We start from the raw sequence: 26505 nt of genomic DNA, 5'->3' as shown, positions 1-26505 counted from the left end.
TTTTTAAAAGTATGTTGGATTGATTTAAAGAGTTTTTAAAGAGGATTGATTCTAAAAGCTTGTTGATTTTAAAATCAAAAGGAGTTTTTGAGCTATTTTATTATAAAGTTTGATTTTATTCAAAAGAAGAATTTCATGAGAATTATTGAATTATATATTAAAAGCTTTACAAGCATGATTATTATATTAATCCCACTATGCGGATTCATAGAAACTATGGACTTTGTATGACCTAGTCTTTCCACAAGAATAGCCTTTCAATATAAATATACTAGCTTGGGGGTGTGCACACTTAGGAGAGGAATTGGATTTTTAAAAAGGAATTGGTTTTTATCACTTGAATTATTATTCAAATTATTATTGAGTTTTTGGAATTGTTTTGAGAATTTTGAGAATTGGTTTTGAATTATGAGGTTTAGTTATTCAATTAATTAATGGAATTCATGATTGGTTTTAAAAGCATGTTTGCAAATAAATTGAGTTTACTTATCTTGTACTTATCGTACTTAGCAAATAATCCGTATTTCCTATTTGTTTTGGTTCGCCTTGTTTACCTTATTGGTAAGCAATGTTGACTATTTTCAAGTGAAGTCATGAATGAGCATATAGGAGTCCTGGGATTTGCTTCACCTAGTTTAGGAATGTTGGTTTTGTCTTTATTTTGAGTACTCATAACAATGTTACTATTTTTATAAGCATTTATAAAAGAAAGTTGAGTTTTCCGCTGCAAGTTTTGTTATTGAGTTAAGTATTTTGAGTAGCCTTGCGTAATCACACGGCGGTAACACGCCTAAATCTATCTCTACGGTATAAGTCTACGTATTATACTTGTATTTTCGTAGAGGGAGATTTGGGGGTGTTACACTTTATTTCGTTCATAGACAATTATTCTCGTTATGGCTACCTATATTTGATTCATGAGAAATCCCAAGCATTGGACGTGTTAAATCTTATAAAGCTGAAGTTCAAAATCAACCTGGGAAAACTATTAAGAAAGTCAGGTCTGATCGTGGTGGTGAATACTATGGCAGAAATGATGGATCAGGTGAACAACGTCTAGGGCCATTTGCTAAATTCCTAAAGGAATGTGAAATTGTCCCACAATACACCATGCCAGGATCACCTCAAATGAATGGTGTAGCTTAGAGGCGCAATAAAACATTACAAGAGATGGTAAGGAGTATGGTTAGTCACTTTACCTTACTAAATCCCTCTGGGAGAGGCAATTAAGACTTTAACTTATATTCTCAATAGAGTACCAACTAAGGCAGGTTCTAAAACCCCTTATGAACTATGGACTGGTAAGAAACCCAGTATAAAGCATCTACACATTTGGGGTTGTCCAGTTGAGGCAAGGCCCTATAGGCTAAATGAAAAGAAACTGGACTCTAGAACTGTCAGATGTTACTTTGTTGGGTACCTTGAAAGGTCTAAGGGGTATAAGTTTTATGATCTCAAAACTAGATCAATTTCTGAGACGGGAAATGCTAGATTTTTTTTAAAATGTTGAGTTTGGAGGGAAGATAAGGTTAAAGAGTTTATTTTCGAAGAGGAACAAGTTACTCTTCCTTCGGTTGTTATCAATCATGATCAGACATCCATTCCTGACATGATTGAAGGTACAACTCTAAAAACTCAAAATAATTCCCCTATTCAGAATCAACATGAAATTCTTGATGGAAAAACTCAACAACTTCATGAACAAGTGCCATTAAGGAGATCCACTAGAGAAAGAAGAAGTACAATTTCAGATAACTACAATGTTTTTTCCCAAGAACAGAAGGATAACAATGAAATTGTGAAGAATTTGTTGCACTACTTCAAGAACAAGAGTTAGATAATGAAATGGTGGATGATGATCCAATCATCTTTCGCCAAGCCAAGTCCATGATGGACAATGACGTTTGGGACCTTGTTTCATTGCTTGAAGGTGTGAAACCCATTGGTTGTAAATGGATTTTTAAGACCAAAAGAGATTCAAATGGCAATGTGATAAGGCATAAGGCTCGTCTTGTCGCTAAGGGCTATACTCAAAAGGAAGGCATTGATTATAAGGAAACTTATTCACCAGTTTCTTCTAAAGACTCCTTTAGAATTATGATGGCACTTGTAGCATATTATGATCTTGAGTTACAACAGATGGATGTTAAGACAACTTTTCTTAATGATGACATTGAGGAAACCATCTATATGCAACAACTAGAGAACTTTATTTCGGGAGATTCAAAGAAAGTGGTTTGCAAATTAAAGAAAACCATCTATGGACTCAAACAAGCTTCTCGTCAATGGTACTTTAAGTTTCATCAAGTTGTTATGTCTCATGGTTTGAGACAAATGTAGTTGATGATTGTGTGTACCATAAGTTCAGTGGGAGAAAGCATGTTTTCTTGGTTTTATATGTTGATCACATATTGCTTGCTAGCAACGATATAGACTATTTGCACGAAACCAAGAGATTTCTATCAAATCACTTTGAGATGAAAGATCTTAGGGACGCCTCTTTTGTGTTAGAGATACAAATTCACCGAGATCGCCATCTAGGCACTCTTGGACTGTCACAAAAGGGCTATATCGAGAAAGTTTTGAAAAGGTTTGACATGCAAGATTGTAAACCAGGTGATACCCCTGTGGCTAAGGGAGACAAGTTCAGTCTCACTCAATGCTCAAAGAATAACTTTGAGAATAAAGAAATGAAGAAGATCTCTTATGCATCAGCTGTAGGGAGCCTTATGTATGCTCAAATTTGTACCCGTCCAGATATTGCATACATTGTTAGAATGCTGGGTAGATATCTAATTAATTAAGATTTACCGATTAATTTGATATGAAGATTTAAGTTTATTGTAGGAATTAATCCTTACACCTTTTACACTTTCAATTCACTCATTCAATATTGCAGGATGCTGGAGGAAAGGAAGGTGGCCAGGTTTGTGAGTTCCACTAGCAAGAATTGGGAAGCTCCTAAGGAAGGATATTGATGGTGCGTGGATGAATTCAGCAATAGCGTCTGGTGGCGGTGTTGTGAGACGCTCTAATGGTACTTGGTATGTGGGTTTTTCTTGCAAATACAATGCTGTCTCCCCTCTTGCTGCGAAGTTATATGCGCTATATGATGGCGTATCTATTGCTGATGACTTGAGAATTAAGAAGGTGGAGATTGAGACTGATGATGATTCTCTTCGAACAATGTTGACGACCTCGGGACCTAGTCCTCATCACGAACTAGTAGCTGTAGTCTGTGATGTAGCTGTTGTTCTTAGTCGTTTTGAGGCTGCTATAATCTCTCATGTGCCCAAGGACGGAGAAGAATGAATTAGCTCACAAGCTTGCGATTTTCGGCAAAGACATGGCAGTGGGATATAAGACGCATTACCTAGTCCCAGATTGTGTTCGTGATATATATGAGGCTGATTGGCATAGTTGCTGCTGCACGTCACTAGTTATGCCTTGATCTTCTTTATGGGTGGTGGTTGTTTATGGGTATTTCAGGATGTTGGGGTTACACTCTCTGGAAGAGCGGTATTATGGTAGTAGCTTAACCTTACTCAGACATTTTTTTTGCGCAACATCAATATTCTTTGTAAAAATTATTTGATGGTTGCTGTAATTATAACTTTGGCATTAGCCTTTTAATATAATTAAGCCTTTGTGAATAAGCTCTCAAATGAATTGGGGACGTGAACATAAACCTCACAATCCTGACCCAGATCCGATGACCTGATCTGAATGACCCGACCCGTGATTCAAAATCAATCCAAAAACTCGACTCAACATTGACCCGAAACCCGAAATCGACCCGACCCATACCCAACCTGAAAAAATGGAGTTGACCTGATCTTGACCCGACACTCGAATTGACCCGACCCGATTGTACCTGACCCAAAGTTGACTCGATACCCGTAATGACCCGACCCGAAATTGACCCGATTTTTAACTCAAAGTGTTTGATCCGACAGACCTGATACTCGAAATGTCCTGGACTAAATTACCTTATAATTGAACTAAAAATGTCTGATGTCAAAAATGACTCAAATTGTTCATCTCCAATCGTTAGCCAAGCTCATAAACTGAATTGATAGTTCTTATAATAATAATAATAATAATAATAATAATAATAATAATAATAATAATAAATAATAATAATAATAATAATAATAAAAATTATCGATTTAAGCTTGATCCACAAATGGAACAAACCGAACATGACCCGACCCGATTTTGACCCGACTCGAATATGACCCGAACATACTCGACCCGGAAATGGTATGACCCGAACAGACCCGACTCGAAATTGACCCGATCCGAACTCGACCCGATACCTGACCCGAGTCATATCCGAAATCCGAATTAACCCGACCCAAATGTAAGCTAATCCAAAATAACCCGACCCGAAAGTAACTTGATCCAGATCCGAATAAACCGTTTCCTAGGTATAACCGTATAACTATAAGTGAACATGATTTCAGGCCACTTTCAGCTAAGCACGAAGTAGCTAATAGCTAAACGGCCAACCTTTTGAAATTACCTAACTGCCCCTATTTTTAATACTGTAAGAAGAATTTGTTGATGTTGTTGGTTGCTGCTTCAAACCTGTAAACAACTAAACACTCCTACACTACCTTCGGCTTCTTCCCTCAATTTCTCCGCCCATTTTTTCTCTTCCTATAATAATTCATCTAAAAATTCTACAATCACCCAATTTTTCTTTCTTCTTCCTATAAAAATTTATCATTCAATCACCTAATTTTTCTTTCTCTTCCATCTTTTCTACCACTATCAATTTCCAATGGCTGCTACCATTCAGTCTATAACCACTCCATCATCTTTCTCAACTGCCAATTCAATTCATTCCAATAAATTTAATGGTAAATTTCTGATTTCTTGTTGTTAGTAAGTTAGATTTGAATTGGGTTTTCAGCGATCCATTCAATTTTTGTTTGTGTTTGGATTTACATTGCTTTGATTCATCTGATTCTAGTACATTTTAGGTTTGCAATAATCACAAGAAGAGATCTTGGTTAATATAGTAATTATTATTATTATATACTTGTATAACTATTATTATATACATTTTGGATTTTTTCCCTTGAAGATTAATGGGGTTTTGATTGATTTGGTTGGCAGTTTGAAAAACTTGATATTGATTTATTTTGTTCTTCTATTTTAGGAAGGAAAGTTGGGTTTGTGGTGGTAAGATCTGAACTCAATGCGAAACGTGGTTCGATGCCGGCCCGTTGCCGGACTAGGAATTTGATTTCTCAAGCTGTTGCTGTGAGTACTATTTATACAATCATCTCATCATGTGTTGTATTTCATAAAGAATTTTGATTATAATATACTTGTATCAAGCTACATTATTATGCATTGTGCAAATCTGAAATTAGGAAATTAAATTTGATTGTAATGTTGTTTTATATTTGCAGACACCAGCAGCACCTACTGCGTCTTCAAAAACCGGGTATGCTAAATGAACGCCTTTTATGCCATTTTCCTGTGTGATTAAATTAAACCTCGGAGATAACATCCTAACATATTACATAGGTTTCTCTAATACATATGATTATTGGTTGTTTGAGATTTTTCTTACTAGCTCCTTATACATCCAAACATAGTACATAGATTTCTCTAATATGTTGGTATTATTGATTGTTTGTCTTTTAGCTTACTTTACAGGTGATTTGTTCATTTTCATATACTCCTTAACTTCAACTGTTGCCTATGACTAACAATTGTAAAACATGAACATGTCACGTAGTTAATATGTTGTATTGTTGTAATGATAGACACATTGGAGGCTATAGGGTTTGATGTCCGCTATAAGCTGATGGTGGTAATGTTTATGTTTGAATGCTGAAATGGGTTATTTGAATGCTGAACATATCAAGGCTATGTAAACAGATGTAGCTATCAAACTTCCTAGTACGTAAATAAACTTCCTAGTAAGCACTCTTTGAAATATGCTTTATGCAAGTAGCTGGAAAACTTACTGTGAGTAAATAATCTTTTTCAATGCTCATTTGATAAGGATAGTAGAAGGCGTATAATTATTTTCTTGGGTACTAAAGGGATTGTTATGGTGTAACTCGTTCTCTCTCTTCTTAGCTTTTTTTCCCTTGTTCCACTTATAGTTCTTTTATCCTTGGCTCTTTTTAAGCTCAAATATTTCGAACTTTTAAAGAATCAATGACAAGAATTGTGGCTATGTTTTTAATAGATAATGGGAGGTGCATGAGAGCTGGAGATTTTAGGAAGAAATTTATCACCAACTTTTCTATAAAGAAGGTTTGTAGTTGTATTAATATGGGCATGAAGGATATACACCTTCTATTCAAGTACTATGAAGTATGAACTGAGAAGTGATTATTAGTTTATTACTGACCCAGAGCTTAGATATTTAAGTGGGGGGAGCAACTTTTTAACATAATATACTACCTCTGTTAATTATTATGTGCAACTTTGGAGTATTATTTGTGAGATATAAAAACTCCAAAGCTGCACATAATAATTAACGGAGGTAGTATATAATGAGGAATGAAAGATAAAACAAGTATTATGTTGTGTGTGGCTGTTTATGTACTTAGCTTTGGTGAGTTGAAACTTCTGCATGTTCTTTCATTTTGATTGTTTGCAAGTATGTATTGATAATTTTGGGGTTGATTTGTTTCGTAACTCTTTTTGCTAAATGTGGATGCAAACCATAGTGCAGCATGCACCTTGCAATCAATACCATATATATTCTAGTTCTTGTGTATGCTATGGTTCAGCTAATTTCACATGCCAAAAAAAATGTTACAACTGTTTTTGTGATTTAGAATGTCTGAACTTTCTTGGTTTTTCAGGCATGAGGTCTTGCTCTTCGAAGCACTCCGTGAAGGTCTTGATGAGGAAATGGAACGGGATGCCCGTGTATGTGTCATGGGTGAAGATGTAGGTCACTATGGTGGATCTTATAAGGTCACTAAAGGACTGGCCCCAAAATATGGCGACCTTAGAGTTCTTGACACCCCAATTGCTGAAAATTCCTTCACAGGGATGGGCATTGGAGCTGCTATGACTGGCCTAAGGCCTGTTATCGAGGGAATGAATATGGGATTTCTTTTATTGGCATTCAACCAAATCTCGAACAACTGTGGCATGCTGCATTACACTTCTGGTGGCCAATTTAAAATTCCTGTGGTCATTCGTGGCCCTGGTGGTGTTGGACGGCAGCTTGGGGCTGAGCATTCACAACGTCTTGAGTCTTACTTCCAATCAATTCCGGGTATCCAAATGGTTGCATGCTCCACTCCTTACAATGCTAAAGGACTGATGAAAGCCGCAATTAGGAGTGAGAATCCTGTTATTCTTTTTGAGCATGTTCTGCTTTATAACCTTAAGGAGAAGATTCCGGATGAAGAATATGTTCTTTCATTGGAAGAAGCGGAGATGGTAAGACCTGGAGAGCACATTACAATCTTGACCTATTCCCGTATGAGATATCATGTGATGCAGGCGGCCAAGACACTGGTCAACAAAGGCTATGACCCTGAGGTGATTGACATCCGCTCGTTAAAACCCTTTGATTTGCGCACAATCGGAAACTCCATCAAGAAGACCCACAGAGTGCTGATTGTCGAAGAGTGCATGAGAACAGGTGGTATTGGTGCCAGTCTGACAGCTGCTATTAACGAAAACTTCAATGATTATTTGGATGCCCCGGTCGTATGTTTGTCATCTCAAGATGTTCCTACTCCCTATGCTGGGACTTTGGAAGAATGGACTGTGGTTCAACCTGCTCAAATTGTTACTGCAGTTGAACAGCTGTGCAGGTAGGGAATCATTCAGTGGAACTTTCTATTCTTTTCTCCCCATCTCCTCATGTCTACTTTTATTTTAAGCAATCGGAATTGCTATGTATTTTAGTAGTTAGCAAATTCATGTCTGAATATTGCTGATATAAGTTAGTTGAGCCTTGTTGCTCCCTGATTACGTGAGCATCTTTGTTACCTGCCAATGTAGAACTTATATTTACAGCGTTTGCTGTTGGAATTCTTGGAGCTTTTGTTATACTTTAAATTGTTCTTGAAGATTAAATTTTTAGGAATTTACTATCTGCAAGGGGGCAAATTTGGCTTGTTTTATCATGTTTCAGTTAATTCAAAACTGCTCCTTTTCAAAGTATCTTTCAAAATTTGCCTTAAAAATTCTCAAGTGTTCATATCATCCATACTCGTTGACCGGTACAATGATAGTTCAGACATCATTATATTTCTCCTTTTGCTCTTTCAATAGCCTATGATCAATGAATGAAGAAAGTGTTTACCAGATCTTAAATGTGCTAATTGAGTTGATGCGGATGCTTTGTTTCTTTTGTTCACTAGGGAGGCATGTATAATTTGAACTATAATTCAAATTGTCACCAAAACAATCATAGCTTTCACTACAAAGAAGTTAAAATGATTACCAAAATTCTAAAAACCCAGAGCTTCAGAAAAAGCGATATTGGGTGTAAGAGTAAGACTGTACGTACTTAGGGATTTGCTTATTCCATTTTATTATATATTTATATCTTATTATTAATTTATTAAGAAAGTTCAGAAAACGTAATACTTTCTCTTTTCGTTTTTAGTTGACACTCTCTAAAAATTTGGGGAAATAGAAGCTAAATGTGCAGGGAATTAAGGACCCATGAATGAATGAAGAATGAAGGCGATGTTGGATGCTAGCAAATTAAACTCTTACACAGATTTCCAAATGTGAGAAATAGAGATGAGAATGTTATACAATCCAGTTAAAAATACGAGGACTCCCAATCTTTTGCTTCATGTGTGGGTTAATGGGTCATAGTGGAAAGGAATGTATAAACGAATCTCGGGAGATGAAGGCCAAGGATTAGGGATTTAGGGTGGGGAACGTGGTTTAAAGCCTCTCTAAGGAAAGGCTGAATGCACGAAGAAATTTATTAAGACCTCCATGTGTCGAGAAAACTATTCTTTGTCACATGGTAAACAATTTAACAACGTCAACTTTATCATCTGTAGAAAGCATAGCTAAAGAAGGGATATAATGAGGGAATTCGTGAGGCTGGAATGGAGGATGGAAAATGTGGACATGGAGAAGGAGGTATGGGGGAAGGAATATCCACCCGAGGAAGAAGCTCTTAGGAGGAAAGGCGAAGCGCCTTAACATATAATATATAGGGGTTGGGGACGATGTACTAGATAATGTAAGTTTGATGTGGCTACCCTTACCCTCTCTATAGGGGTGGCTACTCCTACTCTCTCTATGCAAAAGTGCATAATAGAGAGAAACTAGATGGCAATGTAGATTTTAATATTAGGATGGTTGGTGATAAAAGGAAAAATCCGGCGGATGGAGATGACATAGTGAGAAGAGAGTGGAGGAGATGAAACGACTAAAGAGCTCTTGTGTAAACCTAAATGTTCAAACCAAAAGTAAAGTAACAGAGGTTGGTTTTAACCAACCACATGAAGGAGGATAATGGAAACATTAAGCTCGAACTACAATGAGCTTGGCAAACCATTGATAGTTAATTATCTCCTGGATTGGTGCTGGATTGAGGCTTTAGTTAATTCGTATAGATGCATTTTTGCGAGCGGTTTATGCTTGAGCAGTAGCATGAAATAAGGTGGAATGGCTTTTGGTGGAAAGATGTAAATGTAAATGTACTTTCATATTCGACTCAGCATATTAATGCAAAGGTTTGGGATAGTGAGAACGTACCATGTAGGAAAGACGCTTGAAATTATGGCCATGGATGGTTAGAGGATCTCGTGAGAAACATTAATAAGATTGTATAAATGCACAAAATTATAGCCCCTTATTGTATCAATTTAAAATTGTATATAGTTAATAATAAAGAAAGTTAAAGAGATGATTGATATTATGAGGATTTCGAAAGAGTTCCCCGGATATTACGTGCGCAACATGCGTTAGCCGCCTTAATAATGGAAAAATATGAGATAAAAGAAATGAAATAAGTACATTGATTGTCGTTATTGATTCCCTATAGTCATTACACTTATATTCAACATTTTTCAAAATTAATGATATGACATAATATATTTTTCCTCGAACAAAGTCATTTTTGTTACATGTATATTTTATTTTATTCAAACTTAAAAAACATTGCAATTATGTTGGATATAAATTACACATAGAATATCTAAGGGTAAATAAATTACATAAAAAACCAATCACATATAAATTATTTTTTTTAAAAAAATATCAATTTCAAGAAATAATATGATATGCATGACGCAATTTAAGAGAATACTCAAAATGATTTGTATCATAAAATATTATATTTCATATGTTCTTAATTACTAAACTCTATTCATCACTTGTTATAATAATCTGAATGTAATAATTTGAAAGAAGAAAGAAAGAAAAAAAAAATCAGTGTTACATAATTTTGGTTGTTAAACTAAGGGCTAATAACAAGAAACAGATATCCCATCTAACCGATCTATTTCAAAGGTGAATAAATTAATGTCTTATTTATATGTACTAATCTATAGTCATTGTATTAAGACGTGCACCCATCATCATCATATCTTTGAATTCCTCGAAATTAATGGTTCCATCTCCATCACTATCAACACCATTAATCATTCTTTTACACTCACCTAAAGAAAAATCATCCCCTAAACTCTTCATCACCATTTGCAACTCCTCAAGTGTAATTTTTCCATTTCCATCGACATCATATATAGAAAATGTTTCCTTTAAATTAAATAGAACTTCATCTGAATCTATGCCATTTGTGTTAAGAGTGACAAATTCGTTGAAATTAATGAATCCATCACCATCCGCATCAACTTCTTTGATCATTGTTTGCAAGTCTTCCTCGGTCACTTGTTGGCCTAGGCTTCCCATGATAGATCCTAACTCTGACGAAGATATCTTTCCATCACCATTTACATCAAATTTCTTAAAAACTTGTTCAAGCTCCTCAATATTTGTTTTTTGTGAGCGAAATGATGATGAAAAAGGTTCAAACGAAGGATTTTCATGGCTAGCATTTGCATCTGTAGGATTATTGTTAGTTCCCTTTTTCTTTTTGAAAAAAGTTTGCGCAAAACCCATCACGTTTGCTTTCAAATGGTTGCTTAATTATGATTTCTTGAAATTAAAGAAAGGAAAATGTTGGGATCAACTAAGGAAAAGGATATGAAAGAGAGATTGGGATCTTAACATTGGAGTCTTTTTAAGTAATCTTGCTCATAATTAAAAAAAAAAAAAAAAACAATTTATAATAGAATTGACAAAATCTTAGTAATTGACTTTTTCCTATTGTTCTATTGTTAAGGAACCTAATTTTGGATATAATTGTGTGATTTGAATTGAACTTGGTTTTTATTTAGTGATGTAAATATTTTCATGATTTTATTTTATAAATAACAATGTACAATTGACTTTTTAATTACTAATAATGATGGAGTGTTTACATTAACACTATTCTCTAAATCTCAGATTATTCACACCAATTTGATTAATAAATTGATTTCTTATTATATTGTGCGCTAGTTGATATGATAATACCTTATCTTAATCAAATTAAAGATAAAAATGTAATGATAGTCTATATAATTATGACTTCCAATGACAAGATGTTAATGATATATCAATAAATAGAAGTGATGCATAAAATATATAGAAATAAAATAATGTCACACATTTTAATTTGTAAGGAGCGTTAATAAGTCATAAGTATGTACATCTTGGGATGAAGTGTAAAAGTGGAGGGAGTTTTGTGTGAGTCTGAATCATAAAAGTAATTTAAGTTAGTGGAAAGTTGATGTAGTAAAGTTTGGAAAATGAGTTTGAATGTGAGAAATAAGGGATAAAATTACCCTTAAGGCCTTAACTTAGAAATTCAAATACGTGAAACAATCACCATTTTATATCAATTTCATAAACATAAGTATTTTTAATATTATTTTGAAAATAGTCATAAACAAAAGTTAGCCCAAAGATAGTAACAAAAACTATTCATATAATCCAACCTAAACACTTAAGGATATCATCAAGACAATTAATTAATTATATCAAACAAACAATGAATGATATCATCCAGCCAAGACAATAATTTATTTTAACAAGATAAACTAGTGTGTGGCCCGAGTGTTGCACCGAGTTGGTACTTTGAAATATAATGTTAGTAATTTTAAAAAAAGGATTTAAAGAAAATAAGTCTCTATTATCTTGTACTAGATGAAAGCCGTGCAATGCACGGTTTTTTCATCTAAGGTTTTTAATTATTTGATTTATTGTATTTAATAATTTCAGACAAAATTACAAAAGTTTAATTTTAATTTTTTTTTTATATTTTTTTTTACTGTAACTTCTTCAGTGAGCAGACAATTTGCAGCTCTTCTAGTTAGAGAAGGACTTAGACCTACCGGTAATAATACAACTTTATTCATTATAATTGAATTTATTAGATATAAATAAATTGTAAGTATGATATTTCATCCGTTATCTAAAATCTTTAATGTGAAAAGATAAATTTTTAATTTTATATATAATTTTAAATCCTACATAATTATTCATTGTTTATGTTAGCAAAAATAAAATTGATATAAATTAAATCTTTACATTTATATAAAGTAAATCAATATATTTACTAATAAATGAAAAATTGTTGCGAAATTGAACAAAAAATTGTAATTGTATAAAATCAAATCTATGCATTGGAATTTTTTCATCATCTCCAATAATAACGAAAGTCATCCATATAATAAGTATACAACATCAAATCGTGTGCCATTTGCCTTAGCTTCTTCTTACAATTTTTAAAATCTATTTGAAATAGTTGCATTAAATATATGTATAAAAGCTAAAAATTAACTTGAATAGTTGCATCAAATCGAGTACTTTACAAATTAACATCAACCACATATGCTTGACAATGCTCAACATAAAATTTCTTAGTAACTAAACTAAGTTAGTCAACAATTAGCTAGCTTACACATTGTTATATTTTGTCTACAATGTCGTGGAGAATATACATCCATTACATCTTTAATCAAAAGTCGTATGATATGAATTGCATCAATGAGATCAAGACCACTAACTGCAATTAAAATGCGGTCCATCCATGTGTTTATTCATGCATGAAACTTTTATTAAATCAATATAATGACAAAAATCAAGGCTTTGGATTGAAACGATTGAAAAGTATCTAAACAAGTAAACTTTTTTTTCAATCAATTTTGGATGAAAGTGTTGAACAAAGCTGGTGTTAATTGAGGCATGAACGTAATCACCCTATAATTAAAAATAAGAAATTAAGTTATTTTAATAACTTGATTAAGCCACTTAAATTACAAATTTTATTTTTTTTAATAAAATTAATTAATAAAAAACTAAAGAGGTTTATAAAAAAATATAATAAATGTAAATTAAACAATTTCTAAAAAATAAAAAAATAAATAAATAATATACCTTAGCTCCTCTTCCATTAGGACCATATCCAAACTTTTAAGCTATGTTGTTTACAGAAATTTAGTATGTCAAATTGGCAAGCTGAGAAACTTGTATTTTGATTTTTCAATCATTTTTGCTCGAATTTAATTCTCTAATTAAATTAGATCTGCATGTAAAAACAAAATTTAGTAAACAAAATATAAACAGATAATTGTTAAGTATCCCAAATAAATACAATGTTAGTACTAATTACAAATATAAATTTAAATATAGGATTTTAAAAATTACCCGGACATTAATGACCTAAAACTAACACAAAATTACTAACACAAAATTCGCTTGATGGGGTTTTGTATTGTGATACAAATTTTGTTGGTGTCGTATGATGTGTTAGATGTGCATGTAAAAACAAAATTTAGTAAAAACATAAACATATAATCGTTAAGTATCCCAAATTAACACAATGTAAGTAATAATTTTAAATACAAATTTAAACCTAGGATTTTAGAAATTAAGCTAAAAATTACCCGACCATTGATGACCAAAAACTAACACAAAATTCACTTGATGGGGTTTTGTATTGTTACGAAATTTTGTTTGTGTCGTATGATGTGTCAATTTATAATGGTAGGTATCACAAATTTTGATTTAATTATAATTAACGAACAATTTTTATTTCTTATCATAAATACTAGGAAAATTTAACAAGAATAATCCAACCTTTGCTCGATTCTCCCAAATTAATCCAACGTTTCGATTATTTTTTAATAATCCAACCTTTGCCACCCATTTTCTTGTAGCAAACCTATGTGACCGGTTACCTAAATACCAGGTAAAATATTTTTTTTTTCTTTTTTTTTTCCTCCTATCCCCTCATCCTTCTTCCTCCTTATTGACATCCATGGATGGCAGCCCAACCCACTACCGAACCATCAACAATGGCTTCCTATCTCTCTCCTCCTTCCTCCTCCCCTCTTAACACCTTTCCACCTTCAAGTACAACAACCATCACCCATCTTCTTCATCCCTCGACCCCACAACCAGAACCAACCCCTTCTCCAATTCTCCTCCGACCACCACAAGATACTGCTACCCACTCCTCTCGCCACCCTATTTGGATAAAAACCACCCCAGATCTCAAAACCATAATTAATTGTAATACCAAAGAAACCCAAACCCCCACAATTTCTCTCTCCTCATTTAGAAATGTTGATGTTATTGATTTGATGTTGGTCGTGGTTATGGTTGTAATGCTCGTGTAAATGGTCAGAATGGGATTTGGTGAGGTGGTATAGGTGGTGGGCTGGTGCCTTTGGTGTTGGGTCATGGATTAGGGATTTAGGGTTGGAGGTGGGTCATGATTGTAGGTTAGGGGTGAGTCGTGGATGAGGGTGAAGTGTGTTGTGGTTGGGGGTCGGGTTATGTTGGTTATGGTGTTTTGAGGTTTGTGGTGGCGTGTGTGGTGCAGGGAGCCTGTCTGTGTGGTGGAAGGGGTGGCATTTTTTTCTGCTTGGGTGGTGGAAGTGAGGCCGGTTGTGGACAGTGTTAGTGCGTGGTGGCTATAAAAGTGACGGTGGTGGATGGGGTCTGTTAATGGTGGCCATGAAAAAAGCAGGAGGGAGATATAAGAAAGGAGGTTTATATATATATATATATATAATTATTATTAGAATTAAAAGATTAAAATTAAATTAATATTTTTAAAGTTAAAAATAAAAATATTTAACCAATGAGGAAGTGACATGTGGATTGACAACCGGTTGTATGGGTGGGGTGACCTGTTGGGGTTGCTACGAGAAAATGGGTGGCAAAGGTTGGATTATTAAAAAATAATCGAAAGGTTGGATTAATTTGGGAGAATCGAGCAAAGGTTGGATTATTCTTGTTAAATTTTCCTAAATACTATTAAAATTTATCTTGTAATGGGGTAGGTATCAAACTTTATTATAATCATTTATCATTTGAATAGTTTTTATTTATTTTATTGGGTTATCATGAAGTCATATTCTCATTCCATGTATATCTACATGTACTCATAAATTATCATATTATACTTACGTATTTTTCTATTTGAATCCACCATATTTCTCCACCATATCATAAATTAAAAAAAAAAAATATTTGAACCCACCATATTTCTCCACCAAGTTTAGTTACATGGAGATAATTTTCACCATATCATAAATTTAAAAAAAAAAAATTAATATTTGAACCCACCATATTTCTCCACCAAGTACAGTTACGTGGAGATAATTTTTTAATAGTAGGATATTTTTATAATTTGAACCCAATTAAATATCTTTTTGGAGATTTATCTTTTCCTATATTTTTTTGAATTTCTTATACTCGTAGTATTGATTTAATGAATTTATCTTTTCCTACATTTTTTACTTTATTTTTTTCCATTAAAATAATTTAATTCGTGGATTATAATCTACGTGGCATTAAAATTTTAGATATATCAAATCTAATTCGTTACTTTTATCTAGATGGTGATATAATTTTTTAATTCAAAAATAAAATACAAATCTTTTTTCTTATTAATAATTATATTTCTTACGTGGCTCTCCGAATTCTCTTCAAAAATGCCTACTTTATTTATATATATTAGATTTGTTGAGACTATTCCTCTTTATTCATTTTATTTAGGCTATGCTTACTTAAAGATATATTTATTTATGTGTACTCCCTCTGTTTTTATTTAAGTGCCCCATTTTGACCGAAACACTTGCCAATGCACAACTTTGACTAATGATATCTTTAACTATCCATAAGTATAAATTATAAAAAGTTGATAATTCGAAACTATGCTTTGAGACGATTCTAATAAGTACTCATTGATTATATTTCATCTTACGTATAAAGCACAAACATTGGTCAAAGCAGTGCATGTGAATAGTGACAAAGTCAAACTAGGGCACTTAAATAAAAATGGAGGGAGTATATCTCTACCTTTTAAAAAGTATGAGAAAACACATAAGAATAGTGTAAAGGCTATTATATCCTTAAAATATTTGTTTGCCTATATGCCACTATTGATATGATGTTAATTGCCTCTAATCTTTTTCTTGTGCTATGTAATGAATAGTGTTTGGACAATTATACCCTCTAAAATGTTTATTTACTTATTTGTCCTCATTAATGTATTTTTGAACTCTTAAGAAAAGTGTGTGAACAATTATACCCTTTAAATATTTGTTTACATATTTTCCTTCATTATGTTGCCAACAACTAAAAGAGCTCCCATACATGGCTAACTATGGCGCATGCGTTAGCTACCCTAGTTAAAAACATAAATTACTATTGGCTAAGATGGTAAGAAATGTATTCTTATATCCATGAGATTGATTAAGTGTTCGAGACATGCGGGATGTTTTTTTCTCATTAATTAATAATGACGTGGAATAGTTGTTGCAATGCTAGTGGTAACATGGCACCAATGCTAGTTAAATGACGACGTGGTGCAATACTAGTGCAGATCTATGTGGCACATAAACTTTTTGAGGAACACTTTTTAACATATAAAGTATAGATAACATCAAAACAATGAATGATATCATCTAGCGACGAATATAATATAATCTATATAATTAATCATATCATCCTGCCTAGATATATACTTAAAGATATCATCCAGACAGGCAGACAATTAATCATATCATCCAGCCTAGATATATACTTAAAGATATCATCCGGAAAGGCAGACAATTAATCATTTTATCCAACCAACTAATCATATCATCTAGCATAGACACTTAAAAATATCATCAAAATAATTAATCATATTATCCAGATAATGAGTGTTATCATCCAACCTATAAAACTACAATATACAAAAAATGATATTAAAAATATCATCAAGCCCATACAACTACTTATATAATCTAGGCAACTAATCATATCATCTGGTAAACAAAATAATCAAAAATCAAAATTTCAAAACCATTTTTACTTTAATTTTTTCTATCAAAGGGAATGAGAAAGGGTAAATTATTGGTCTAAAAACTAAAAAAACTAAGAATGATGAGAATTTGACTTCTATATGACGTTTCTTTTTAAGATTGGCACAATTATCGAGTACTCCTTCTGATTCGTACTTAAATAAGTGAAACGTTTCTCTTGTGCACGTATGGCAATGCAAACTTCGACTGATAATATCTTTAATTATTATAAGTAAAAATTATAACAATTGAAATAATATTAAATATTCATTAAGACGATTCCAACACAAGACTATATTTATTCTTATAAATAATTTACAAACATTAGTCAAAGTGAATTAGATGAATTGTACAAAAAGTTAAAATGTTTTACTTATATAAATACGGAGGGAGTATATAGGCAGAGATTTCCTTCTAGATTTCTTTTAGAAGCTATCAGTAACCATAATATTAATAAAAAAAAGGGGCACCGTTGCTAGTTCTTTGTTGGTTTGAGCACAATTTTTGGTTGCTTTGAGGATACAATGGGTAGATTACCACTCTCAATCAAACTCACCAACACTGTTTCAAGCCTCCAATATCAAGCCTCGATGCGACATCATTTTCGTCACTGGTAACACGACCAACTGGCAGTGATGAGAATGAAAGGACCTCCACCATGAAGCGCGAATGATACGGTAGGTAAGCTAGTGGCAGAAAAAGGTCGATGAGTGCTTCGTCAATGGCGGTGAGAGAAACGAAACAAGAGTTTGAATAAAGACAAATTAAAGAATTGTTGGGATTTTAATTTGGTTTTATGTAGTTGCATTTTTAGTTCTTTGTTATTCTGGGTTTTGAATAGCTAGTTCTTCGTTATGCTGTGAATGCATATAATTTGGAATTAGTACAGGGCAGTTTGGAATCTATTCATTAGCGGTTGTTTCATCTCACTGAGTATTGGGTGAGGCAATACTTTGTGTAATTCTAAAGTTGTCCCAATGGACAATGGTGAAGAAATTCTTCACGTGAACTTTTTTTTTTATTGCCAAATGCATTCCATCGGTGAAACTTCACCAAAAAATTTACAAACTTCTAAATTCACAAACTTCTAAGTTCTTAGCATGAACTTATTCACACAAATTGCCACATGGGCCCCTCATCATAAAAGTGTGACATTTTGTCCACTTTTTACCTTGTTTTTAAATTTTTTAAAAATGCTTTAAATATAGCCACTAAAATAACCACATGAATCAAGCAATTTAAATCAACCAATCAAAATATTTGGGCTGAAATTATTATCGTTATTTGTTTATTACGAATATTTTTTAAATTTTGGGTTAATATATAAAAAATAAAAATAATCACACTAACGGTCACAAAATTTAATGCTCTATAAAATAAGATCCATTTTGATGTATTTTAATACACTGCGAAAAATCATATTTTACTCTCTAAATCCATCCAAAATTATAAATAATTGCTTTAGTTATTTTCTTTGTTCAGATGATTTTGATCCTTCTCTTATCAACCATCTACAAATTTCTCAACTTCTATTAAATTAAGAAACAACTGCTTTCAAAAAATTAATCAGTATTGTAAAAATCTAGCCGCTCCTTTTCTCTCTTCTCTCTCCTCCCCATCTCTCCTCTAGAGTTTTAGTTTTCTTGGCCATTTTAAGCCGAAAATTAGACTATTTTCGACTCTTTTCTTTAATTTAGTTCAGTTTTTTGCTTGGTTTGCCTTTTTTTTGTTTTTCTTTGCTTTGTTCTCTCTATTTTTGAGAGTCTGTCCCAATTTTTTTTTTGGGGTTTTTTCCAGTTTTTTGGGATTTTCATTCTCATCTATGGATAACAATTTTATTTTTAGGGTTCTGATAATAATTGGAAAGTTATTTGGATTCATATGGATTTAGGGTCTGTCATCAACTCTACGACCAAAATATCAGCGCAGATTGCAAAGGTCTCTATTTCGAAAGATGCAAAGACATCGAAAATCACTACTCGCTTCAAGCTTGAAGCGGTGGAGTGTGAGATATGCCAAATATGCAAATCAGTTATGATTATTAATGTAAAAGTTATGCTAATTTCTCTACATTTGTGGTTTACGAATCTTTATTATTATTGTAGATGTCGTATGACTATTCATTAATGATATTATTTCTTCCCGTAAAAAAAATAAAAAAAAATAAAAAAAATCTCAACTTCTTGAAAGATTTGGAGGAAATGTACTTATTCCTCCACAGCAACCACCTCTTTCCTCTCAAAATTATGAGCACTCTCCACAAGTTTACCAAGGGAGAAACAATAAAGTGGTTGAATATGAATAAGAAGTTGTTCCGGATATAGAATTAGGAAGCTTGATGATTTCGATTGAGATATTGAGAGCCTTTAAATAGGTATACAGTAAGTTACAATAGCTAAGTATCTAGAGTATTAACAAGATAAAAGATATACATTAACTATATATGCTTACGATAGACTAAGACTAACCGGTTATTAACAAAAGATAAGAACAAGAGATCAATACTACTCTATGTTGAACTAGTCATAGTTAGTCATAGAAGATCTTTATCGATCTTTATCTTCAACACTCCCCCACAAGATGGTTGGTCTTTGAGAAAGAACAATCTTGGAGAACAACTCATGAAAGCGTATCTTGGCCAGTGGCTTCGTTAGAGCATTCGCAAGTTGATCACGACCAGAAATATTTTGAACCCGCAATGTGCTACGTTACGTTGAACTTGTTCACGAACAAAGTGAAACGCTACAGGAAGATGTTTCATTCGGGAATGAAACACTAGATTAGCTGAGTAATTAGTAGCTCCTATATTGTCACAATTGATACAAGGAGCAAGGGGAATGTGCACATTAAGTTCCTGAAGTAAAGACCGAAGCCACAAAACCTCCACCCAGTTGCAGAGGCTACTGCTCAAAATTCAGCCTCGGTCGAGGATGTAGCTAAGCTCTTTTGCTTCTTTGAACTCCAAGATAAGGAATTTCGACGCAAATAAATAATGTAACCTGTTGTAGATATGTAATTTTCCCTATCTCCTACCCAATCAGCATCACAAAATGCATGAATTTGTATAGGAGAGTAACGGTGGAAGATGAGCCCATGATGAAAAGTACCGTTTAGATATTGAAGTAACCTTTTGAGTGCAGCCCAATGAACATCAGTGGGCTTGTGCAGATACTGAGAAAGTCGATTGATAGCAAAAGAGACATCCGTTCTAGTAAGGGAAAGGTATTGTAGGCTGCCCACAAGTGCTCTATATTCGGTTGGGTTTGGAAGAGGTGTACCATCAGTTAGATTGAGAGGAGGATGAGTAATCATAAGAGTCGGAACCGGTTTAGCATCTGTCATTTTAGCTTTGTTCAGAATATCATTTATGAATTTCTTTTGACTAAAAAGTAAGCCATGTGAATGCGGGAGAACTTCAACACCAAGAAAGTAGGATAAGTTACCTAAGTCCTTCAAAGAGAAGCGAGTAGCGAGGTTGGTGATGAAGGTTGGGAGTGTGGAAGTAGATGGACCCATGACAATGATGTCATTAACATATACTAGAAGATAGAAGGTGACATTATTTTGAGCATAAATGAAGAGTGAAGAATCTGCTATTGAGTTGCGAAATCCATATGACAATATAAAGGTGTGAAGCTCCTAGTACCATTCCCTTGGGGCTTGTTTTAGCCCATATATGGCCTTCTTTAGCTTACAAACATGAGAAGGGAACTCCTTATCTATAAAACCCGAAGGTTCAAGCATAAACACATTTTCAGATAGACGACCTTGAAGGAATGCATTGTTGATGTCAAGTTGGCGGATCGACCAACCATTTGTGATGGCTAGAGAGAGCATAAGATGAACTGTAGTAGGCTTGATCACTAGACTAAAAGTCTTTGAGTAGTCAATCCCCGACCTTTGATGAAATACCTTAGCTATAAACCAAACTTTATACCATTCAATAGCACCATTTGCTTTGTACTTGATCCGATAAACCTACTTACACCCAACAATGTTTTGAGAGGGATGAGATGGCACTAATTCCCACGTGGCATTGCGAGTGAGGGAAGCATATTCATCACTCATAGAATTGTGCCACTGGGGATCTTTGAGTGCTTGAGTGATGTTACGAGGCTCACATGGTTGGGTTTAAGTGGTGATCACATGGGCAAACTTGGGATTTGGTTTGAATATGTTGTTTTGATGCTTAGTAATCATTGTTCGGGAAGGACGAGTGGGAGGAGGAGGAGGAGGAGGAAAAGATTGAAAAATTCCCAAATGAAATTGAAGATAGAAAACAACTAGTAAGGTTTCTAGGATGTTTAACCTGTGCTTCTGATTTCATAGAAAATCTTACCCTGTTAAGAAAACCATTACAACAAAAACTCAAGAAAGAAATAACTTGGAATTGGAAGAAAAGTGATCACATGGGCAAACTTGGGATTTGGTTTGACTATGTTGTTTTGATGCTTAGTAATCATTGTTCGGGAAGGACGAGTGGGAGGAGGAGGAGGAGGAGGAGGAGGAAAAGATTGAAAAATTCCCAAATGAAATTGAAGATAGAAAACAACTAGTAAGGTTTTTAGGATGTTTAACCTATGCTTCTGATTTCATAGAAAATCTTGCCCTGTTAAGAAATCCATTACAACAAAAACTCAAGAAAGAAATAACTTGGAATTGGAAGAAAAGGATCACATGGGCAAACTTGGGATTTGGTTTGACTATGTTGTTTTGATGCTTAGTAATCATTGTTCGGGAAGGACGAGTGGGAGGAGGAGGAGGAGGAAGAGGAAAAGATTGAAAAATTCCCAAATGAAATTGCATATAGAAAACAACTAGTAAGGTTTCTAGGATGTTTAACCTATGCTTCTGATTTCATAGAAAATCTTGCCCTGTTAAGAAAACCATTACAACAAAAATTCAAGAAAGAAATAACTTGGAATTGGAAGAAAAGAGATTTCAAAATTGTTCAAGATTTAAAAACTATGTGTAAAGATCTTCTTGTGCTAACACTTCCTACTAATGAAGATGATTTAATCCTTGATAAAGATGCTAGTAATGAACATTGGAGTGATGTGCTAAAAATCAAAGAAGGAGAAAAACTTTGTAGATACAGCAGCGGAAGTTTTAATAAATCTGAGTTAAATTATCCTACAATGCAAAAGGAAATCCTTGCAGTCATTAGAGGGATCGAGAATTTTTTAATCTTTTTAGCCCCAAAGCAATTTCTAATTAGAACTGATTGCAAAGGCATACTTGGTTTTGTTAAAAAGAATTTGCCTAATATGCAAGCGCAAGGGAGACTCCTGCGTTAGCAATTATGGATTAACCAATTTTTGTTTACTATTGAACATATTCAGGGATCAAAGAATTCTTTGGCAGACAGCTTGACAAGAGAATTAGCCAATGTCAAAGAAGCTCAAGGCAACACAAAAACCTCCTGCACACCAACTACAAAAGATGGATGCAAAGAGAAAAACTCTCAATAATGAAACAGAGAAAACAATGGAGCGGGTTTCACCCTCTAGTTGGGCCCTAATGCAGGGCTTGATCACTTCAATAAAACAACGATCACGAGATGGTTTAATCAAGGGTTTCCATCGACCAGTCCAAAGGCTATTAATGTTTGAAGTAACGATTATGTTATTTCAACTCATTCCTGATTTACAAAATATAATACTCAATAAAATAAGGGATAATGATTTTAGAACATGGTACGAGCTGGTAGTAACAAGATCTAGTGGATTCTTTGATGTTCGAGACCTATAGGGAGAACGAGTAGAGTTTCCTACAAACTCTAAAGTGGCATCATTACGCATTAATCCGTATCCACTTCATCGGGATACTCCATTCATTTAGATACATTACAAAGCTTGGAATTACGGAATGGTATATGCCTTTCATGATTTCCCTACTCCTAATGATTCATTCTTTCCAAAGCTTACAAAGTTCCAACAATATGCATTCAATAAGGTCCAAAGATTTTGTGATGACAAAAAAGAAAATCTTTAGCTAGAAGCAAGGGTGATTTGTGCGAATATTGAAGTTATAGAAGGAAAAGTCAGTCCGCCTCATCATTTGATAATGTTTGGGAAAGTGGCATTTAGTACTCCAGATCCCATACTAGTTCGTCAAAAGACTGTCAAAAATCCTATTGAAACAAGGGCACTAGGATTCTTCTACATCTCACAATATCTCAATTATTTTATCAAGAGAATAACAAATCCTCCTGTTATATTCCATGTGGGTAATACAACAATTGTAGCACCAAACGAAATGAGAGAATATTTAGTAGATGGCATAAACAATACTAAGTCAATCTATAAATATTTAGAAGATGTTGAGAGTGGAAAATTTCTATCATTTGAAGGACATGAGTATTTGTTTGAAGCTTTTATGACGTGGGATGAATCATATGCTGCCAAATGTGTTACAGACCTCGGCATAGAATATGATAATCCTATGTATGTCCATTATGAAGATAGTAAAGACAGTGAGGGTAGTCTGCAAGACATGATGATGGATGAGATAATGGAATACTGAGCCCACAATAACAGTCATGCAATCTACTGTAGCCATTTTTTTTATCTTCAGTACTTCTTTTGAAAAATATCTTCGTAAAAAGCAGTGGTTCTTATGAACTTACTGAGTCATGAGTGTCGGTAGAAGATAAGAGTCCTTTGCTATATAAAGGATGGTAGAATAAGGAGAAGGGAAAGGTTGAAGGAGTGAGTTAGAGCATTTCTCTGAAAATATTAGAGAGTTTTCTAGAGAAAAATACTCACCTTAAGAGACAGACTGGTTCTCCATTTCTCTTAAAGTAGAGAAACTCTAGTTCATTTCATGTCTATTTAAGCTTTCAGTTTAAAAGATATGAGTGTTGTAATCTTTCCTTATTAAATAAAAAGTTTTCTTTCAAGAGGGAACGTTATCTTCTCGAACCTTATATCACAAATGAATTACTTTGCTATTTAAAAGTTTATCAGAAACACAATATAACTCGTTTAAGTAGATATTACGGTCTAAGGTAGGAAATGAATTGGATCTGTGCTGAGCTTGATCTAAGGATGGCAAGGTTGGCGTTAGCTACCTTGGTAAAACCGGAAGCTGAAGAACGTCGGAGGTTCCATTGCCAACTAAGTTCAGGTATTGGTCAAAACTTTCTTATTAAACAGTTGTTATTGCGAAGCATGGTGGACATTAAATTAGAAAAGAAGATTCATTATGGTATATTAGTAGTAGAGTAGTGATAGCTAGTACCATAAAATTGAATTTGTACCGATTAAACGCTAAAAATCATATTGTCAGTACTAGTTTACATATTGTCTTGATAATATTTAACCTGTCATTGTTAATATTATTATTGTCATTTGCTCACAATATAATATCACAAAAGGACAAAGGTTGCCAACAAAAGGACAAAAGTTGTGCTGGTCCGTGCACCATGTTGGGTTGAGCCTGGCTCGTGTTGTTTTAATTTCAATAATTCGCATGAACAATTGTTGGAGTTGTTAAGCTTTAATTAGTACTTTATGTTGTAATATTTGGTACTTTTAATTATTATCGGTTTATGTAGTATTTGTAGGATATGTAGTCTATGCGGACTATTATTTCTATTCCTATGTAGTGGAATTTAAACTTATTTAGTGGTGTAGTGTTTATTTGGTGTGAAATATTTGTGGTTATGTGGTATTTTCCTTGGATTAGTACAAAGTTTTTCAAACGATTTTATAACACTTTATTAGCAAGTACTCAATTTTACAACTTCAGAAGATGTTACCATCAACAATAGCATTATCATGATGATATCATTCAATCTAATTGAATCTAAACTTTAATGTTGGTACTAGTATAATAGTATTATCATGTATAATAGTATTATCATGCTGGTAAAATTTTGATAAATTAAATTTGGGAGATGAACAAGAGATCCTATTTAATTAATCAATCTCATGTTTGCAAATATTATATCCATCCTATTTGAATTGGGCATTAATGGCTATTTGTTGTACTATTTTTTCCATATATTTTTTGGGCTTACTACTAATTGGGTAAATACTAATTTCGATACTAAATAAAAGTAGTACTACTATTAAAACATTAATAGCCATAATTGTAGGGGATTTTTGAAACTTAACCTTTTGAGCCCCATTGTGATCATGCTTTTAAGCATGGTGGCGTCCTAAGGGAAGGAAAACTGGAGATAAAAGAGTCGCCAACAAGTTTTAGGAGCTTGTAAACCATTCACGGGTGTGAAAGTTACACCCCATTCACGATCACAAAGATCGCTAACTCCATAGTGGTCCAGAACCATGACTGGATATTCGGGGATGATGGTACGAATCCAACCTAAAAGAGATTGAACTCGCCCTAAATAATTCTTATGATATTCATATGCGCTTTCCGATCAACATACATACATCAATTTAACCCTAAACCCGTTAATCTAAGTTAGTTGATTATTAATGCACAATCAATCTATTATTGGCGATCACTTGAATTAAAATCATATTAGCCTAAAACAAATTATCAATTATCTTATGGCTTGTTTGGCATTTTTTTTTTGTTTTTCGTTTTCTGTTTTTTTGAAAACCAAAAACCAAAAACAGGAAACAAGAAAAAGGTGTTTCCACTTTTTTGTTGTCAGTTTTCTAAATTATCAGGACTTTAATAAGTTTGACTAATTTTTTACTCATCATATGACATATATCATGACTTAGAAAATCAAAAAACCAAATTTCTATCAAATTAAATAATCTAAAGATAGAATTCGTATGGAATCGGGTTAATAAAATTTCCGTACGTATTCTATTTTGACCAGGATTAGGATCATTGAAAAATAGATGTTTTATCCGATGTAAAATTCTTAAATCTTTATCTTTTCGAAAACATAATAAATTAGAACCTTCTAAAGGATTCTAGAAGCTCACAATAAATCCTAATGGATTTAGGAATGAGATTCATGCTAATGGACCCTCCACATGATCATTGGGTCGCAGGTAAGGCTTTATTCGGGTTTGGCTTAGAATTTTAGCCATAACTTCTTCGTTATAAGTCGGATTTGGGCTTATAATATATCGTTGAAAAGCTCTGTTCAAGCCCCAGCCAACTAAACAATAATTGGACCTGAAATTTGGTCCAAAATAAACTG

At 33.5% G+C, this 26505-nt stretch overlaps 3 protein-coding genes across 3 annotated transcripts; 1 reads left to right on the top strand and 2 right to left on the bottom strand.

Moving 5' to 3' along the window:
- The first annotated feature begins 4568 nt into the window (after nt 1–4568).
- LOC110696550 (pyruvate dehydrogenase E1 component subunit beta-3, chloroplastic-like) lies at nt 4569–8106 on the top strand. The gene is made up of 4 exons (XM_021873875.1): nt 4569–4865; nt 5168–5271; nt 5424–5458; nt 6840–8106. The coding sequence occupies exons 1-4, from the start codon at nt 4787–4789 to the stop codon at nt 7810–7812; spliced, it is 1191 nt and encodes a 396-aa protein (XP_021729567.1). The 5' UTR covers nt 4569–4786; the 3' UTR covers nt 7813–8106.
- Nucleotides 8107–10499: 2393 nt separating this feature from the next.
- Nucleotides 10500–11162, bottom strand: LOC110696770 (probable calcium-binding protein CML25). The gene has a single exon (XM_021874114.1). The coding sequence runs from the start codon at nt 11086–11088 to the stop codon at nt 10510–10512; it is 579 nt and encodes a 192-aa protein (XP_021729806.1). The 5' UTR covers nt 11089–11162; the 3' UTR covers nt 10500–10509.
- Nucleotides 11163–20279: 9117 nt separating this feature from the next.
- LOC110696676 (uncharacterized mitochondrial protein AtMg00810-like) lies at nt 20280–20888 on the bottom strand. The gene has a single exon (XM_021874030.1). The coding sequence runs from the start codon at nt 20886–20888 to the stop codon at nt 20280–20282; it is 609 nt and encodes a 202-aa protein (XP_021729722.1).
- Between the last annotated feature and the right edge of the window lie 5617 nt (nt 20889–26505).

This window comes from Chenopodium quinoa, unplaced genomic scaffold (genome assembly GCF_001683475.1).
Source record: "Chenopodium quinoa cultivar QQ74 unplaced genomic scaffold, ASM168347v1, whole genome shotgun sequence".
Classification (NCBI taxonomy): domain Eukaryota; kingdom Viridiplantae; phylum Streptophyta; class Magnoliopsida; order Caryophyllales; family Amaranthaceae; genus Chenopodium; species Chenopodium quinoa.
Note: the sequence above shows the minus strand (reverse complement) of the source record. Positions and strands in the feature narration are given on the sequence as shown.